General features: G+C 43.7%; 2 protein-coding genes across 2 annotated transcripts in view; both read right to left on the bottom strand.

Moving 5' to 3' along the window:
- Nucleotides 1–3,270: 3,270 nt before the first annotated feature.
- gng4 (G protein subunit gamma 4) lies at nucleotides 3,271–11,441 on the bottom strand (the record flags this gene model as incomplete). The annotated part of the gene is made up of 2 exons (XM_080547108.1): nucleotides 3,271–3,399; nucleotides 11,343–11,441. The coding sequence occupies 2 exons, from the start codon at nucleotides 11,439–11,441 to the stop codon at nucleotides 3,271–3,273; spliced, it is 228 nt and encodes a 75-aa protein (XP_080403234.1).
- A 7,738-nt stretch (nucleotides 11,442–19,179) lies between these two features.
- Nucleotides 19,180–20,000, bottom strand: part of lyst (lysosomal trafficking regulator) — an 82,101-nt gene continuing 81,280 nt past the window's right edge. The window contains exon 53 of the mRNA XM_080550410.1: nucleotides 19,180–19,400. Within this exon, the coding sequence (XP_080406536.1) occupies nucleotides 19,262–19,400 (139 nt within the window). The 3' untranslated portion in view covers nucleotides 19,180–19,261. The remainder of the gene's footprint in view (nucleotides 19,401–20,000) is intronic.

The following is a 20,000-nucleotide window of genomic DNA, read 5'->3' as shown; positions in this document are numbered from 1 at the left end:
CTACAAAACAACCTTTCACATTATATTGTGTTTTATATTATTCATCAACTGCAATACAAATAAAAATGTTTTATTGAAAAACAATTGAACAGAGAGACATAATACTCGGGTTGCCACTTCCTTTAATATCGTTTTGATCCAGGGGTTTTACAAAGCCTTCAATTAATTTGTTCAAATACGTACTGGTAATACTATTTATTTGTACAGCTGCACATATCTACACATCCAGACCTCTACAAGAATATACATGTGCAAAAAAAGCACCCATAAGTCTGTAGATTTAGGAGGCAATATCATCAGATAATTTCTCTGTTCTCTATTAAATAAACCCATGCAAAATTCATGTTTGAAATCCTTATTTCACGTGAAGTTTTGTCCCCACCCTTAAGCTGAGGTGAGTGGGAGCACCCTGAGATAAATCTCAGGTAATTTAGACAGAACAAACACCTTAAAACAGAGCGACGCTTGAGAAGGATCTGAGTACAAACCCAATCTCTTTGTTTCAGTGACCGTTATAGGAAACGTGTATATATGCTATCTAGTGAGAATACCTATTCAAGTACCTAGAACAAAAGTGGACACTTTATCTTATCTTTACAGAACTCAAAATGTTGATGCAGAAAACCTGAACCATAAAAGGGATCATAACATGTAAACCGACCCTTAATCTTTGTTTTTGTTAAAAAATACTCACACTGTATCAATAATCGTACATTTTTATAAATGGTCGAAGCTAAGTATCATACAAGCTTAAGTAGCACGACACATCATGTGGTAGTCAGTGCTGTGCAAAAGATAGTTCTAATAATCATAATCATAATCATAATGTCATAAGGATTCATTTTTTTGTAAAAGTTAGCGAATGCCAAGTAACTACCATATAAATGAAACATTTGACATTGTGCTTTTTTTGTCTTTTTTTTTTTTAAACAAACCAAAAAAGCCTGTGGGAAGGCAGTGTAAAGAATACACGGCTGCTCCTCTCACAGAAATTGGCACTGGTAACATACTTGTAAGATCTGCAGCCTCTTAGAAAACAGAGGAGGCCGTCAAAAGGAGTAGATAAACATGCAGGCCTCTGGATGGGCTTTATGGTCAAAGGCCTTGCCATTCATTCAAGGACAGGCAGGAGGGAAACATGCCCAGAAAAAACAAGTAAAGAAGGAGTACTAGATAGTAGAACATGTTCAGGACATCAGATTGCTTTTTGCCGAATGTTTTCAGTTGATCTGCAGCATCACAACCGGCATCCGTGTGGTTAACAATGAACTACGCTGTCAGAAATAGTAAGAGGTCATATGCAGTAGGATGGGTTTGGACTCACGAGGTCACGGTGTGTGGACACACACACACACACACACACACACACACACACACACACACACACAGACACACACAGACACACACACACACACACACACACACACAGACACACACACACACACACACACACACACAGACACACACACACACACACAGACACACACACACACACACACACACACACACACACACAGACACACACACACACACAGACACACACACACAGACACACACACAGGAATATATGTTTACTTGACTTGTGGGTTGTTGTTGTGCACAGTGCATACCAGATTCTCAATAATAATAATAATAATAATAATAATAATAATAATAATAATAATAATAATAATAATACGTGTGTGCAGTAAGCAGTGTTACTGTCCAGGTCTCTCTGTTTCCCCGACAGCAACTAAACTGTGTTTACGGTAACATGGATATTATACCCAGTAAACAAAGAGTCCAAAAGACGTCCTCAGGGAAGCCGGAAATGTGGGTTCAGATGACGTCTTTCTAGGACGTCCAGATGACGTCTTTCTAGGACGTCCAGATGACGTCTTTCTAGGACGTCCAGATGACGTCTTTAGGACATCTTGTAATCGTCTTCTGTAGTCCATCTGGACGTCCTAGAAAGACGTCATCTGAACCCACATTTCCGGCTTCCCTGAGGACGTCTTTTGGACTTCTTTGTTTACTGGGTACCACTAAAAATGTGTGGCTGAATTTTTGGTTATCTGGACTATTTGCTGCCCCCCCCCCTCCCCCCACATTGTCCTATCTCCCCCAACCCTGCTCCTCTAATCACCTAGTATGAGTTGGCCAGTAGGGGCTCAGGTGGGTTAATGGGCTGGGACAGATTTGACAATGTAGAACTTATAGAAAACAACAGATGTGCACCGAACACAAAGGGGGAACACAAAATCCTTTAACCCAAAAGACTGAATACACACTGAACCTCACAGGTGTGCAGTTCATTAAACACCATAATCAACCTCCTAATCCTAATATTATCAGAGGAACACAACTTACAACATTGAATGCTCTTCCAAAAATGTAAAAACACTGTCAGGTCAGGTGACAGGTGAAATCACTATCAAATCTAAATGAAAAACGGCATTGTATCTCTCTTATTACTGGATCTGTAAATTGAACATGGGAGGGGAGGAGGGGGGGGAGGAGGGGGGGGGTAGGGTGGGGGAGTGGGGGGGGGACCTGAGACATTCTTGAGCGTCACATTATCAACATGTAACTCAAATTTAACCTCAAGGTGGCGTTGCATGTGCCCCCAGACTCCAAACAGGTAGCAACAGATTTTCTGACTTCTTACAAAAAAAAAATGTGCTTATCATCTGAATCATCTTATGAATATTGTTAAATTAGAAGTTTATATTCTTCGTGAACATAACAAATGTACTGTGCAATGCATTATGGGTCTGCAACTTGTGTATCAACACATGGGAGGTTTGAGAGGGTGTGATGATGTCATCCTGTTGGTTACTGAGGGATGGACATGGAACGGACAGTCAAGAATTCCTCAGGTCCTCAGGTACGGGAAACGGAGAGTGGCACCGATGTTTATTAAAGACTTTATAAAATACTGGGCTTCACACAGTTTTAGTTTACCAAGGCATGTAATAATCTAGCATAACCAAAAAACAAAACAAAACAAAAAACACATTTTAAAAAAAACATCTCTCATCTTATTAAGCACTGAGCAAGCCTGTTCGCTAATAACAAAGCATTAACAAACCTATTAAATGAGACATGACACGGGCCCCCCCCCAACCCTCAGCCACCAGGACAGAGTTGACCAACAACAACAGAGTGTTCACCTGGCAAAACTCAACTCAACTGCCGATTGGCCAGTAGCTTTCAGGTGTGGTGACAGACAGAGATGCCAAGCAAACGCCACGCCTCCACCTGTGCTGCTCTACCACCCCCTGGTGGGCATCAGAGGATGGTGCAGAAGAACTTCTTCTCCCGGAAGGGGTTCTCGGAGGCGGGCACGGGCACGATGAGGGGGTCCTCACGTATGTGGGCATCACAGTACGCCATCAGGTCTGCGGCCGCCTTCGACACCTGTGGTGGTGAGACAAGAAGGGGGAGAGACACACAGACACACTTAAAATGCCGGTTTAGAGAGGACGCCGGTGTTGCTTGTTCGCCGCTTCTCCGCCTGAAATCTAGGTGTGATTGCAGTATCCAGAGTAGATTGTCCTACAAAGACACTTAGATTTAGATTTAGTCATCAAAAAATTTGTTAGACCCCCTATACTTTCTTTTCTTTTGTTGTTCTTTTGTTGTTCTTTTTATTTTACTACTCGATCTTTTCAGTTTGTAAAGTGTCTTTGAGTGTCTAGAAAAGCGCTATATAAGTCTAATGTATTCTTCTTCTTCTTCTTCTTCTTCTTCTTCTTATTAGAAATGATCAGGCATGCAAGGTAGGTCACCACCATTCAGGGTGGTGTGATTGGTTGGTCTCGCCAAAGTAGTGTCTGTTCACTCGCACTCCTCCTCACACCAATCTGTATTCAACTACAGATGTCTGTTTAGGCTAGGCTACATGACAAGAGCTGGGAACTTTGGTCAATAAATATATCAAATCAATACATATTCCTCTGTTTATTTGTTTTGAATGAACAGAGCCAGTCAGGCTGGACAGAGTGGGAGGTTATAGGGGCGTAACTATGGAGCTATTTTAGTGCCATCAGAAATTGAATTGTATTTGACAGATTGAATTGAATATGAGCACAAATTGAATTGTATTTCACAGATCTGAATTGTATTTGACAGATTGAATTGAATCTGAGCACAAACTGAATTGTATTTGACAGATTGAATTGTATTCAATTCAGTTTTCATTATTTTAATTAAGTTTTCAAATTCAGTTTCTCTAAATACAATTCGTTTTTTCTCAAAATACAATTCAGTTTTACTCAAAATACGAGTTCAGTTTTAGAGGCACTCATCCGGGGACTCTGGGCTAGGTAGAATAATAGATCACCGATTCTAATCCCTCCCATCCGAATTCATAAGAGCAACGCATCCGGGTACTTTGCTCTCCCGTCATGTCCACGCCCCTTTTTGGGTGATAGAAGTGTAGAAGTTTGACTGGCGGTCAATGGAAATTTCTGGTCTTTGCTACTTTAATCCGATAAAATAAGAAAACCGTAGTGCTTTTTAGATATTAGGAGCCCAAATCCGATGGCCAGTTAGGCAAACTATTATATAGTGTCGTTATATACAGAAAATTGATGACATAGGGGTTGATTCATCAGAGCAGTCATACGTCATCTCCCTGTCATCAGGGATTTGTAGTTCTTCATTTGATTTGCCGTGTAAATCCCCAGATGAGAGTGTTACATTAGTTTTCTTAAGATAGGATAATGAATAAATCTGTTCAAGCACTTTGAGCTGCATTTCTTGTATGAAAGGTGCTGTATAAATAAAGCTTTACTTACTTACAATGGGCATTTGCCAAAGTAGCCTACTGTTAATCAGTATTTAGTCTGTATGGTGCATATGAAGATGTTATAGCTAGGTAGCTACGATTTATCATGAAAATAATGAACAGCAAGCTAGATCCAAAACTAGGGCCGGTGGAGGAGGGCAAGTGTCACATTGGACAACCAAGACTACAACCAAGACTACAGGACTACCAAACAGAAAAATAAAGTATCTTAACTCAGGGCTCTCAAGTCTCACGCATTGGGCGCGAGACACACGCATTTCAACCCGTTCACCCGCTCACACGCCGCGTGTGTCTTACGCCCAATACGTGAGACTTGAGAGCCCTGATCTTAACGACAGCAAAAGTGATGGATGTCAGAAATACATTACCTGGAGATTCAATAAGGTACTTTTATATGACAGGATATGGGTTAGGGTTATGACACCTGTAGCGAGATAGATAGATAGAGCCAAAAGTTAAAAGTCGCTGAGAGACGCCAGCAGGGTCTGGGCTGGTAATTGTATGACGTGCCAAACAATCCGCTGAGATGAAAATTACGTTTTAGAGCATTTATTGAATAGAACAATCAAACTTGGCGACATACAAAAATAATCCATAAGCGATCAAACCCAGAAAAATAACAAACAATGCGTATAGAATATGCGTATAATGCGGTCAACAAAAATACATCGCTCCCCTCTCTCTCCACTACCGCCATGCAAGATGCGCAGGTGCTTAAATTACCTTGCAATATCACCCCCCATAACCATATGCCTTCTCAATACGGTGATCAAGGCAATAAACAAACAATCAAAGTAAACTCACAATAAACCCATTAGCCTGTTATTCTAAATAGGCTACCCCCCTACAACACCTCAGGCCTTTGGGTCGGGTGGTTCATCCACATGGATGGAGGCAGACTGAAAGGACACACTGCCTATTTCATAAATGTTCTCCATATAACGACGTCGATCATTGATCGGCAACGACACTAGGCCTATATAATTGTTTGCCTGACTGGCCATCGGATTTGAGATCCTAATATCTAAAAAGCGATACAGTTTTCTTATTTTATCGGATTAAAGTAGTAAAGACCACAAATTTACATTGACTGCCAGTCAAAGTTCTACACTTCTATCACCCAACAGGGGACGTGATCGTTCTGATGACAGGGAGATGACGTGTGACTGCTCTGGAGACAGACTACTGAAAGGACACACATTGCTTATTTCATTACTTTTCTCCAACGACGTCGGATGGGAGGGATGGGAGTTAGAATCGGTGCTCTATTATTCTACCTAGCCCAGAGTCCCCGGATGAGTGCCTCTAAAACTGAACTCGTATTTTGAGAAAAACGAATTGTATTTTGAGAACTGAATTGTATTTTGAGAAAAAACGAATTGTATTTAGAGAAACTGAATTTGAAAACTGAATTAAAATAATGAAAACTGAATTGAATACAATTCAATCAGTCAAATACAATTCAATTTCTGCTGGTGTAACGGAGAAAAGATACACCCCGTCACACTGGCACTAAAACAGCTCCATAAGTAACCCAGCAAGAGAGGTGATGAGCAGCTGTACAGGAGGAAACCCAGGGGGATTCTGGGATGTGTAGGCCAAAGCTACTGCCCTCATCCCAGTGCTGTTGACCCACGTGTTCCCTCGCTAGAGAACTACATATCCCATCGTCCTGTCTAAAAAAAAATATCACTAGGGGTGCCGAAATGTTAATGTTTTCATCATTTTTAATTTGAGGTAAGGCTCACACGTTATACATGTTTGTGAGTAGATTTTCAGATTCAAAAAGTTATAATAGTCAGTTTGCCAAATAAACTAAACTGCTTTTGCGGAAAACAAAGAACGAAAGGAAGAACGAAAGAGGAAGAAGTACTTCCTGGAAAACAAGAGGCAGCGCATCGTGCTGGCGATGACATCATCATCAAATCCACAACGGTAGCTCCATGTCGTCAGAAGCCGACTGGCTGTGATTTCAGTCTACACTGTGACGGAAGGAGAGCCCTTCTAATTAGCACAGATCATATTCCTCTGTCTAATTGAGCAATTAATGAGCACTGCAATCTCTCAATCAGCCTCCCAGACACTGATGCAGTCCCTGTCCCTCGTCAGTCCCACTCCTTAATTAGATTTAGTAGATCAGCAGAGGGAGTCCTCGTCCCCCTATCTCCTTTTCTCTCTCTGTCTCTCTGTCTCTCTGTCTCTCTGTCTCTCTCTCTCTCTCTCTCTCTCTCTCTCTCTCTCTCTCTCTCTCTCTCTCTCTCTCTCTGTCTCTTTGTGTCCCTCTGTCCCTCTCCTCAACTCCTTACTTAATATATCTATATCTCCCTCGTGCCCCGGTCTCTTCTGCCGACCTCTCTGTCTCTTGCTCTCCGGGAACATACATAAAAGAGAGAAGAGGAGACGTACTCTCCACTGTGGGGGGGCCGGGGGGGTCTAGTGTGTCTGGTCCTCTCAGTGATTTGGAGGGGACTGGAGTTGGCTCCCCTACACATTCAGATCAGACAGATGTAGGAAAAGAGTTACTTTGCCAAACAGCATAGTGGGGGGGGGCGGCTGTGGCGCAGGAGGTAGAGTCGGCGTCTAATGACCTCAAGGTTGGCAGATCGGCGGTTCGAGCCCCGACTGGCCACATGTCGAAGTGTCCTTGGGCAAGACACTGAACCGCAAATTGCTCCCAATGAGCAACGACCGGCGCCTTGCATGGTAGCTTGCCGCCATTGGTGTGTGAATGTCTGTGTGAATGAGAGGCCGTTGGAATAAGGCGCTATATAAGTCAGTCCATTTCTAATTTATTTACCAAAGTAAAGTCCAGGACGAAGAGTTCTTGACAGAGACTCTTCAAACAGAGGAACTTCAATATGCAACCCGCAGGCTTCAAAACCCCAGGAAGTTAAGGAAGGATAATTATTTATTTATATCCTTATCTACAGCAGCAAAGGAGGTTTTTCGTATAGATGACCTTTCGGTATGCTGAGTGAGAATGATGCAGAATGGCAGCGATCCAGGACTGTATAATGCTGAGCACACGGCTCCTAGGCTCCAGGGCAGTCATTCTCTGAACACATGAGGAGCATACAGCTCTGAGGTTCACAGATCGGTAGCGTGGTTGTGTTTTCAACACCGAACGAAAAGGTAAAAGAGGGGTCAACTTATAATTTCCATTTCAACACCTCCTCCATCATCCCATCGTAAACATCTCAAGGGGTTGATTTTGTGACATTTGTGACACGTTCGTCTAAAGCTTTCGTCCTCGTATCGGGTTAGGGTTAGGGTATCGGATCTGATCTGACTTTTCTGTTCTATGTTGGGTATCTAGGTGGGTAAAAGAAGAAAAACGACATCCTCCTCTTCGTATATTTATGATGTTTTCTGATTCGATTACAGTAGAACAGAGTCACTCTGTGTCTATGGAGGGCTAGTCCACTGTCATGGTGCTCTAAGGAGGGCTGGTCACTCTGTGTCTATGGGTCGTCATGTCTGATGTACAAGAGAGAGAAGGACTTATGGCCTTATTACTGTAATGCAGAGGGTCATTTTATTGCGAGAGTTTGACCAACATATAATAACAATAATAATAATAATACATTAGACTTATATAGTGCTTTTCACAGACCCTCAAAGACGCTTTACAAACTGAAAAGATCGAGTAGTAATAATAAAAAGAAATAAGAGGTAAATAAAAGAAATGCGTTGTTGTAACCGCAGGGTTCCCGGTTCGATTCCGGTCGTGGACGTGTCCTGCATGTCATCCCTCCTCTCTCTCTCTCACCCATCCTTCCTGTCTAAATCTCTACTGTATCCGTCAATAAAAGAAAAAATATGAGTGGGGACTGCCCCACTCAGAAAAGAAATTCACGCTATATGAAATATATGAAAAACTAAAAACACACGTGAAAAAATTAGGGCACCCCATGAAATACTTCTATTTTAAGAAATATGGACAATATATGATCTTCTTTCAAACAATATCTATAGATGAAGGTGATGTAATTCAACCAAAAACAATGAAAATGTAACATTGTTATTATTTATTTAAGAAAAAATGAACAAAGATGCCAATTCCTACTGAGGGAAAAGTTAGGACACCCTAACCGGTTATCGCCCCCTTTGGCTAAAATAACCTCAATTAGATGTTTCCTATAACCGTCTACCACTCTCTGACATCGACTGGGAGAAAGTTTTTTTCCCACTCCTCCGTGCAGAATCTTGATGTTTGAGGAGTGTTTTGCATTCACAGCCCGTTTCAAATCTCCCCACAGCATCAATAGGATTAAGATTCGGGCATTGACTAGGTCATTCCAGAACTCTCCATTTATTTCCTTTGAACCATTCCTTGGTGGAATTACTGGAATGTGTTTGGTCAATGTCATGTTACATGGTCCACATCCTCTTCAGCTTAAATATTTGGACAGATGATCTCACATTTTCCTCAAGCACCCTCTGATACAATTAAAAAGTGGATTCTATGATGGTGAGCTGGCCAGGCAAAGCAGCCCCAAACCAGGACATTTCCACACGCATGCTTCACAGTTGGTAGGAGGTTCTTGCGCTCAAACTCTGTCTTTGGTTTGCGCCAGACATGTCTTCTGGTACTGTGCCCAAATAATTCAACGTTGGATTCATCTGTCCAAAGCACATTGTTCCAGAAGTCCTGGTGTTTGTCTAGGTGTTCTGTGGCAACATCTTGCCCTGATTTATGTTTTTGACACAAGGGTTTCCTCCTTGCACACCTCCCATGACAATCTAACTTGTGCGTCTCTTTCTGATGGTAGACGTATGTACTTTGACATGAACTGTGGCAAGAACTACCAGTAGGTCCCGTGATGACATTTTAGCATTGTTGGAGACTTCTTTAAGTACACTATATGGACAAAAGTATTTGGACATAATTATGGTCTGGGGCTGTTGTCATGGTTTGGGCCCCTTAGTTCCAGTGAAGGGAAATCTTAATGCTGCAGCATACAATGTGATTCTAGAGAATTGTCTGCTTCCAACTTTGTGGCAACAGTTTGGGGAAGGCCCTTTCCTGTTTTCAGCATGACAATGCCCCCATGCACAAAGTGAGGTCCATAATGACATGGTTTGCCGAGTTTGATCTGGGAGAACTTGACTGGCCTGCACACAGAGCTCTGACCTCAACCCCATCCAACACCTTTGGGATGAATTGGAACGCCGACTGCGAGCCAGTCCTTCTCGCCCAACATCAGTGGCCGACCTCATTAATGCTCTTGTGGCTGAATGGGAGCGAATCCCCGCAACCATGTTCCAAAATCTAATGGAAAACCTTCTCAGAAGAGAGCTGTTATAGCTATAGCAGTAAAGGTGGGGCCAACTCCATATTAATGCCCGTGGTTTTGGAATGAGAAGTTCAACAAGCACATATGGGTGTGATGTTCTGGTGTCCCAATACTTTTGTCCATATAGTGCATCTTGCTGTCTGTTCTTGGGCAGAACTTGCTAGGACAGCCTGACCTGGCCATGTTGACATTTGTTTTAAATGTTCTCCACTTGTAAATTATTTTCCAGACAGCGGAATGGCTGATTTCTAATTGTTTGGATCTTTTTAAATCCCTTCCCAGACTCTTAACACATCTACAACCTGTCTTCTGAAGGCCTCCGAGAGCTCTGTTGATCTGGACATGGTGATACCACTGACTTCAACAATCAAGAGCAAACCAAACTAAACGTTGCAGGCTACTCCAAAATCGTCTCTAACAATGTTCTAATCATTTGTACCTAATGTGGTGCACTTGATTCTAAATGTAGCCATTTTAAGTAGTAATAAATGTTTTTTCTGTTTTATTTGTTTAGTTATACTACCACCATCTCTCAATATTGTTGAAATGAAGATCAAATGTCTTTCATATAAATCTTTAAATATGTTGAAAAAGACAACGGTTTTCACAGGGTGTCCTATCTTTTTCACATGACTGCAGCTATGAAAAGGGAAAGGCACCCACACACACACACACACACACACACACACACACACACACACACACACACACACACACACACACACACACACACATACATACACTCACCCATGCACGAGCTCAAAGGTACATAGCGTCATGCACATGTGATACTACCCGCTAGTAATCTTACTCAGGGTACTTATGTACTTATGAAAGACAGTGTTTGTTCTAAATCTGCAGAAGGCCACCTGGCCTGACCTTGCTTACACATGTTCAAATGGAGAAACACACAGCATAGCCTCACACACACACACACACACACACACACACACACAGCACAGCCTCACACATACATTCCTTAACGCTAGAACAGCTGTGAGTAAAGAAAAATGTTCTATCTTTGCACTCGGTCAAATTTCAGGACCCTCCTTTCATGACTTTTCCTAGATATGTGCGTTCTACCACCCAGTATCCTTACATTTTCAAAATCTCATCAGGATAAGCTAGTATGAAGCTATTTAGACTTTTTTCTGTGTAGGTAGCAGGCTAATTTACAAGCGGCCAACTAGTGGGGGCAGCTCTTTTAGTAGGTAAAAAGGCACGACTGTTCTAGTGTTAACAAACACAAGTACCTTTATCCTGTCCATACAGGCCTCCATCTTCAGCTGCTCCACAGCTTTCCTGGCCTGGGAGATGCTGGCGGTGCTGTTGTTGGCGATGCCGTCCTTCATGGTGTTCCTGTTGTTGTTGTTGTGTAAAAAGCACAACAAGAGTTATGGAGCCAATAAATGTGTGTTATGCCACAAAGCATCACAGCCCTCAGGTGGATTCAGCCCTCAGGTGGATTCAGCCCTCAGGTGGATTCAGCCCTCAGGTGGATTCAGCCCTCAGGTGGATTCAGCCCTCAGGTGGATTCAGCCCTCAGGTGGATTCAGCCCTCAGGTGGATTCAGCCCTCAGGTGGATTCAGCCCTCAGGTGGATTCAGCCCTCAGGTGGATTCAGCCCTCAGGTGGATTCAGCCCTCAGGTGGATTCAGCCCTCAGGTGGATTCAGCCCTCAGGTGGATTCAGCCCTCAGGTGGATTCAGCCCTCAGGTGGATTCAGCCCTCAGGTGGATTCAGCCCTCAGGTGGATTCAGCCCTCAGGTGGATTCAGCCCTCAGGTGGATTCAGCCCTCAGGTGGATTCAGCCCTCAGGTGGATTCAGCCCTCAGGTGGATTCAGCCCTCAGGTGGATTCAGCCCTCAGGTGGATTCAGCCCTCAGGTGGATTCAGCCCTCAGGTGGATTCAGCCCTCAGGTGGCCCTAACCCTACCATGAGCTTCGGCCCTCAGGTGGATTCCCTACCAGCCTGGGATGAGTCATTGGAGGGCCAGAACCGTTTAGATCAGACGCCCTTATCTCTGGAGGATCCGTTTTTTTTTTAATTATGCATTTTTCCCTAGAATTTCTTTTCAGCAGCCAATGGACAGTGGACAGTGCTTTGTCCTGTCAATCAAGATGTTTTTGCTCATCTGGTGCTGCAGACTGGAAATGGCATCTGGGTCCAGCCCTTCCCCTGACTCTCCCCCTGTCTCCTGACACATATTCGACTGTATTCAAGCACTTTTACATCTAGACTTACCCTCTAGAATTGGTTTCAGATTCAATTAATCTAAAATCTCACCTCATCTTCCCACTCTCATATATCCACTTTATGACAATACACATTTACACTGTTTGGCTTGTGATACCTGTTCTGTTGTTCAATTGCACTGTTGTGGGATAGTGTGTCTGCAGAGAGGCAGAAGTGCTTATAGCTCTGGTCACCAGCGGCCTACACACAAAACCCTGGAGCAGAGCTAACTGCTACATTAGTTAGACTACATGATAATCACTTCCTTATATATATCTATATTTATTTTTTCTCCATGAAGTCAAGTCTTAAATATTTTATATTAATGTTTTATCTAATTATTTCTTACATTTGTTTCTCTTCTTTTATTGTTTATTTTAACCTTCTTTTTACTGTTTTATGTACTTCCCCTGCTTTTATATGCTTGTATATGTTTGTATCCTGTTGTAAAGCACTTTGAGCTGCATTTCTTGTATGAAAGGTGCTATAAATAAAGCTTTACCTCCTTACTGCCTTACATCTCTGCTGCTACTATACATAACACCTAACAGTCCTCCTCACTAATGACATGTATGTTTACTGTTACTGTGACATGTATGTGACATGTATGTTTACTGTTACTGTCCAGATCAATAGATGAGGTTGGTCACTAATGAAGGAACAGGGATATAGCTAGACTGAGGGGACACAGTGCGCATTGATTGATTGATTGAAAACTTTATTAGAAGATTTGCAGAAGTAGGTACATGAAAGTACATATTACATACAAGGTCAACTAACAGGATAAAAACCCAAGAAAGCCACTGGCTTATTTCAATTGGGGTCCTTGATTCTCGCGCTTGTGGCGCACGCATGCGCGTGCGCCACAAGCCTGCTCACCATAAGCAGAGCTGTATGTATATCAGCCCCGTGCGTCACGTGACAGAGGCCACATTGTAACTTGCATGTCTGGGGAAAAGGAAAAGGATATTTCTCTTGCAAACATCAGTTAGTAGATCTGATCCTTTGTCTACAATAACACCAGTGTATCAATGTGCAGCGGAGTCACACAGTGTTCACAGGACAAGGAGGTGATATTGAACAGTGGGGTTGGAGTCTAGAAAACGGACAAATGCTCTTCAATTCTATTCATTCTACAGGGTGAAACACTGAACACTGAATACGCCCAAAACAGCTTCTTACAGTGACACCGTATCCGAGCCTGTTCGTCCGTTTAACCCTGATTTACCCGACAGTAAACACGTCATCATCATTCAGATGGATCAGATGAAAGTCTCTGTGTCTAAATCTGACTGCTGTTCCTGCGTCCCCCAGGCAGCTGGGCTGGGATTGATTTATAGGCGATATTCCTCAATTCAACCTATCCGCCTGGAACAGATCCCCCTGATCCTTACACACTATTTAACCTGCAATATTTCGTTAGAAAACACGTACATACATCAGTGCTCACCCGTTGCATATGACAGAGATGTTAACCCACCTGAAATGTGTCTGTGGTTCCAGTACAGAGGATTCCGTCTGACTCCACCCAAAGAAGATCTGTCAGATTCACAACGATGGAGGAGGAAACCCCGCAACGCTTCAGTCTGAATGTGACCAGGAGGTTTGGTGAAAACGTCAGATATCAATAACACAGATATCAGATATCAATAACACAGATATCAGATATCAATAACTCATATCAGCGGCGGTCACGCATGTCCGTGTGGTGATCAGGTCTGCAGACGCACCACGGTGGAGAGCCTGGGAGATGGTTATTACGCAGTAGCTGGGGGAGACCTCTCTCTCTCTCTCTCTCTCTCTCTCTCTCTCTCTCTCTCTCTCTCTCTCTCTCTCTCTCTCTCTCTCTCTCTCTCTCTCTCTCTCTCTCTCTCTCTCTCTCTCTCTCTCTCTCTCTCTCTCTCTCTCTCTCTCTCTCTCTCTCTCTCTCTCTCTCTCTCTGGGCAGAACCACTCAGGACCGAAACGCTCTACTGTAAAAAATAAAAAAATAAAACGCCACATCTTTTGTCACTCTGGAACACAGAACGCGGTCAGGATTTCGGGTCTTAAAGAAAAACGGTTTGCTAGAAATAGGATGATAAAATACATTTTTTAAAAAGCTCTCCTCCCCCCCCCCCTCTCCTCCACATGCAGAGGGAGATGATGGCATCCGACGCATTTCACATTTGTCTTATTACTGCAGAGACGTGGAGAGGAGAGGTCCCCCTGCCATCCTGACATCACTGGGTCTCCCAGATGGTCCAGGGTAATAATATAATAATATATATAAACCTACCTGAGTTAACCGTGATGCTGAGTTAACACTCATACACAGTACCTAACTGGACCCTCTAAATCAAAAATCAGATTAAAAGACCCGAACTACCCACTGTACATACTTTGTGTTTTGTCCCCCACTGTACATACTTTGTGTTTTGTCCCCCGCCCCCACCTGTGGTGTATGTCCCCACCTGTCCTACCCGCTGTACATACCTTATGTTTTGTTGTATTGTTCTTCCCATGATGGATGTGTGTTTATCTTGTAGATAGTAATAGTTATTTGTCTGTATTATCTTGTAGATAGTACTAGCTTTTTTGTCTGTCTTACATGTAACGATGAATTGAGAATCAAGGACCCCAATTGAAATAAGCCAGTGGCTTTCTTGGGTTTTTATCCTGTTAGTTGACCTTGTATGTAATATGTACTTTCATGTACCTACTTCTGCAAATCTTCTAATAAAGTTTTCAATCAATCAAAACCTTTCCCTTCGTGGCGAGGTATCATCATATTTGGCCCCCCTTATCAGGCCTACCCCACATATCCAGGCAAATTGTATTCCATTACGATTTAGGACACCTGAATGACCTCCTCCAAGGGGAAGATTGTATGACTAAGATAGATAAACCTAAGATCAACTAATAAGAGATTCTACCAAATCTCAGAAACAAAACATAAAAAAATGTTATTTCTTAAATTGAGAATCAGCTGATGAACATTTTTGGCAAATAGCTGACACCCCACGTGAAGTTTCTTTAAATATTTATATTTATAGATGCATTTATATACCGGTTGGTTTGTCCAATCATAGATACAAAACGAAAAAAAAACATGTCTTGATATCAAATAACAAGGGCAGCAAGAAAGGCCAAACACATCAATCAGGACAAATGAACGGGGTAGCTTTAAGTAACATAACACGATAACCTTAAATTATTCATATCTTAATCAATTCAACAACAAAAATAACACTCTTTCAAGATGTCTTTCATTCTCTCTGAGAGACAACATAAATCACGTCTTTAACTTTCAGTATTTTCTCCCTGTAATTGTGCCGCTTTCACCAAATAACATTCATGTTACTTCTGGCAATGTCGGAACTGTGATACTCTGTGCACATAATATTCAAGAGGTTCAATTTCATCGAGGAGAAAGTCAAGGTAGGAGATGTATGTACAGTACAGTACACACATGATTCAGATGCAAGCAAGCGACCATTGTAAACATAATTGGCGCAGTCTATCAGAAACATCTTCCTGCTTTTTATACCTGTCTGTCACAGCACATTATCTATTCTGGCTGTCTAATAAAATAAAATAAAGTCATGCTAGCTTACTTGAACAAATAAGCAAGGAATTAAGTATCCATGAAATTATTAAGAAACGCTGTTCCCTTTCACATTTGTGAAATGTAAGACAATTTGAGAGGGCTGTCAGTAGGTAACTCAAAGGCAACGTAAACTTGAATGCTACCCAACAGTTTATACTATATAATGATCAGTTAATGATCCAATCCTATTCAAAAGTGCTTTGACCTTTCCCCATTTCATTTCACTCATGGCAAACTAACAATAATCAGACATGCTTGTAGTGCAGGAATTCTTAGAAGGAATGTAGAACTTGATGATGAAATGATTCTGGAGTGTTGGAGTGTGTATTGTGACACGAGGGCTTGTCGACTTATACACTTATCCCCCTGATTTTGTAGGTGATCGCTAATTCAATAGTATGAGATGACTGATTCAGAGCAGGTAATGAGCAGCGGTGGGCGGTGGGCTGTAATGCCTGTTAGCAGGGAGGCTGTGGAGGAGGGGACCCCTACGACAGCCCTGCCCCCCCCCCTGGCCTACACCTCACTAGTGGAGGAGGGGACCCCTACGACAGCCCTGCCCCCCCCCTGGTCTACACCTCACTAGTGGAGGAGGGGACCCCTACGACAGCCCTGCCCTGCCCTGCCCCCCCCCTGGTCTACACCTCACTAGTGGAGGAGGGGACTCCTACTACAGCCCTATAGCCCTACAGCCCTCTGGTCTGGATGTGATGGCCCTCCCTGCACATACGAGCTCTGTCCTCTGGTCTCTGGTCTCTGTCCTCTGGAAGACAGAAGCCAGGTAGTCGCTCCTTCTCTGGACTAGAACGAAACACATATTGATATATATTTATTTATAAACATATATTATGTCAACAATGCTGGTTTCAATTTCAATTGCTTTCTTATTTTCTTCTCTCCTGTTGATTTGACCCCCAAATGCGTTTCAGCAGCAAGCAGAAAGTGAACTCTTGGCTCAGGTGCAGATGGGAGGAGAGCAGACAGTGAACTCTTGGCTCAGGTGCAGATGGGAGGAGAGCAGACAGTGAACTCAAGGCTCAGATGCAGATGGGAGGAGAGCAGACAGTGAACTCTTGGCTCAGGTGCAGATGGGAGGAGAGCAGACAGTGAACTCTTGGCTCAGGTGCAGATGGGAGGAGAGCAGACAGTGAACTCTTGGCTCAGGTGCAGATGGGAGGAGAGCAGACAGTGAACTCTTGGCTTAGGTGCAGATGGGAGGAGAGCAGACAGTGAACTCATGGCTCAGGTGCAGATGGGAGGAGAGCAGACAGTGAACTCTTGGCTCAGGTGCAGATGGGAGGAGAGCAGACAGTGAACTCTTGGCTCAGGTGCAGATGGGAGGAGAGCAGACAGTGAACTCTTGGCTCAGGTGCAGATGGGAGGAGAGGCAGACAGTGAACTCATGGCTCAGGTGCAGATGGGAGGAGAGGCAAACGTCTGAGGACAGTAAAACACAAAGAAAAACAAAGAAGTTCCAATAACAGAAGAGCAAAGCTGAGACTGCTTTCTCCAGCTTTCATTGATAATGAATAAGATGACTGTCGAAAAAGAAGTAAGGAGGAGGCTGCAGTGGGGGCCAAACTCTCTCTAGGCCAACAATCTAAAGTTCAAAGCAAAAAAAACAAACCACATTGAGGAAGAAACAAGGTTCAAAGTGAAACAAAGGCAGGCTTGAGTAAAGGAACATTAATGCTCCTGAGTTTACAGACACACTCAACAAGAGTCTGCCTGACTAGAGTCCTCTTCACTCCAGCATGCAGGAGTAGGTAGGGCGTATCAAATCCTCAACATGGCCAAACCACCTGCCAAACTGTGTCCCTGTCGACCCAGAACTGACCCAGGACTGACCCAGGACTGACCCAGAACTGACCCAGAACTGACCCAGAACTGACCCAGGACTGACCCAGAACTGACCCAGGACTGACCCAGAACTGACCCAGGACTGACCCAGGACTGACCCAGAACTGACCCAGGACTGGGGCGCCTGCACACACACGCTGTTCACGTCTGACCTGACAGGAGAGGAGAGGAGGACCTCAGCCCCATCTGTGGGGACGTGCTTTCTAAGGTACACTCTGTTTGTGTGTGTGTGTGTGTGAAGTGTGTGTGTGTGTGTGTGTGAAGTGTGTGTGTGTGTGTGTGTGTGTGAAATGTGTGTGTGTGTGTGTGTGTGTGAAATGTGTGTGTGTGTGTGAAGTGTGTGTGTGTGTGTGTGAAGTGTGTGCGTGTGTGTGTGTGTGTGTGAAGTGTGTGTGTGTGTGTGTGTGTGTGTGTGTGAAGTGTGTGTGTGTGAAGTGTGTGTGTGTGTGTGTGTGTGTGTGAAGTGTGTGTGTGTGTGTGTGTGTGTGTGTGTGTGTGTGTGTGTGTGAAGTGTGTGTGTGTGTGTGTGTGTGTGTGTGTGTGTGTGAAGTGTGTGTGTGTGTGTGTGAAATGTGTGTGTGTGTGTGTGTGTGTGTGTGTGTAGTGTGTGTGTGTGTGTGTGAAGTGTGTGTGTGTGTGTGTGTGTGTGTGTGTGAAGTGTGTGTGTGTGAAGTGTGTGTGTGTGTGTGTGTGTGTGTGTGAAGTGTGTGTGTGTGTGTGTGTGTGTGTGTGTGTGTGTGTGTGTGTGTGAAGTGTGTGTGTGTGTGTGTGTGTGTGTGTGTGTGTGTGAAGTGTGTGTGTGTGTGTGTGAAATGTGTGTGTGTGTGTGTGTGTGTGTGTGTGTGTGTGTGTGTGTGTGTGTGTGTGTGTGTGTGTGTGTGTGTGTGTTAGGGTCAGGCGACACATGCAGATACAGATGCAGGTCTGAGGAAGAGAGACAGGCCTTCAGATGTCTGGTCTGACTCCAGCAGACATTAGCAGCTTACAGGGAAAAGTCCAACTCAACACCAGCAACCAGATCCAGAGTTAAGATCCATCACACAGGAACCAAACTAAAACATTCAAAAAAGTAAAAGACCAACAAAAAACAAAAAAAACAATCAAATAAACAAAAACAAAACACTTAAAAACGCCAAACGGAAAAAAGATTCCATGGCAACCTCCATGCCTATATCTTAAATTCATCCTGCCCTCCCGATTCCGACTTCAATATATCTTTAAGTATATACACATAATACTATTTTCATATCATTGCTTAATGCTTCGAGCGGCTCTTGGTTGAGTCTGCAGTCTGGGATGGGGGGGGGAATGGCTTTAGATTGACGGGGGGGTAGGGGTATTGGGGGGCGGGGAGGGGGGCTGTCTGGTGTCTGGAGCATGCTGACACTTCCATCTCCTCGCGGGAGGGAAGGGGACTGCTCATGGAAAGGCTTGAGTGGTGAGATCTGTGTAGCAGAGTCCAGGAAGGTTCCAGAAGGAGGGCGATGGTCAGCCGGCGGCGTAGCTGCTGAGGAAGGAGTAGAACATGGGCAGCTTCATACGCTGCTGGTCCCTCCGGCACCAGGCCATCACCGTGCCCTCGCTGTTGGCCGTGTAGAGGTGGTGGCCGTCGCACGAGAACGTCAGGCTGGAGGGGGGACAGGGAGAACAGATAGAACAACAAACATGTAAGAGAATGTATCATACCGTTAGCCTCGTAGCATAATGGACCTATCGCTAAGCCACGCCCCCTTTGAAAACTCGGACAAACAAACAACGCTTCACTGACAGTGACAGACTGACCGACCGTGACTGAATGACATTCAATGACTTACAATGGCGGCGGCAGTTGGCACATTTCTGATTTCTGATTTACCACAGCAAGTAATAGACATGTTTTTTAAAAGATGACAAGAATATTTCGTCTAGATAGAAGCTTTTCACCATCAGATATTAGCGAGTTGTTTGTCCGAGTTTTCTGCCTGCAGTGACTTTTGCTGTGATATGATTGGACAATTTCTATTTTGGGGCGTGGCTTAGCGATAGGTCCATTGCCTAAGTCAAGCTTCACTTGTGGTCAGCCGAGCCATCTTTGTATGTTGTGTCAAAAATGCCCTATGTCAAAGAGATGACTTGGGCAGATAGTGATTTTGGAATGTAACAAGAAGCATTCTTGATGGCATCATAGGCAATAACGCACAGTGAATCAGCAGTGTTAGGAGAGTAGAGTTAGCCAGATATCTAAATT

Source organism: Nansenia antarctica, assembly GCF_963989245.1.
Source record: "Nansenia antarctica genome assembly, chromosome: 1".
In the NCBI taxonomy this organism is placed as follows: Eukaryota; Metazoa; Chordata; class Actinopteri; order Argentiniformes; family Microstomatidae; genus Nansenia; species Nansenia antarctica.
The sequence above is the reverse complement of the archived record's forward strand: the minus strand, read 5'-3'. Positions and strand labels throughout refer to the sequence as shown.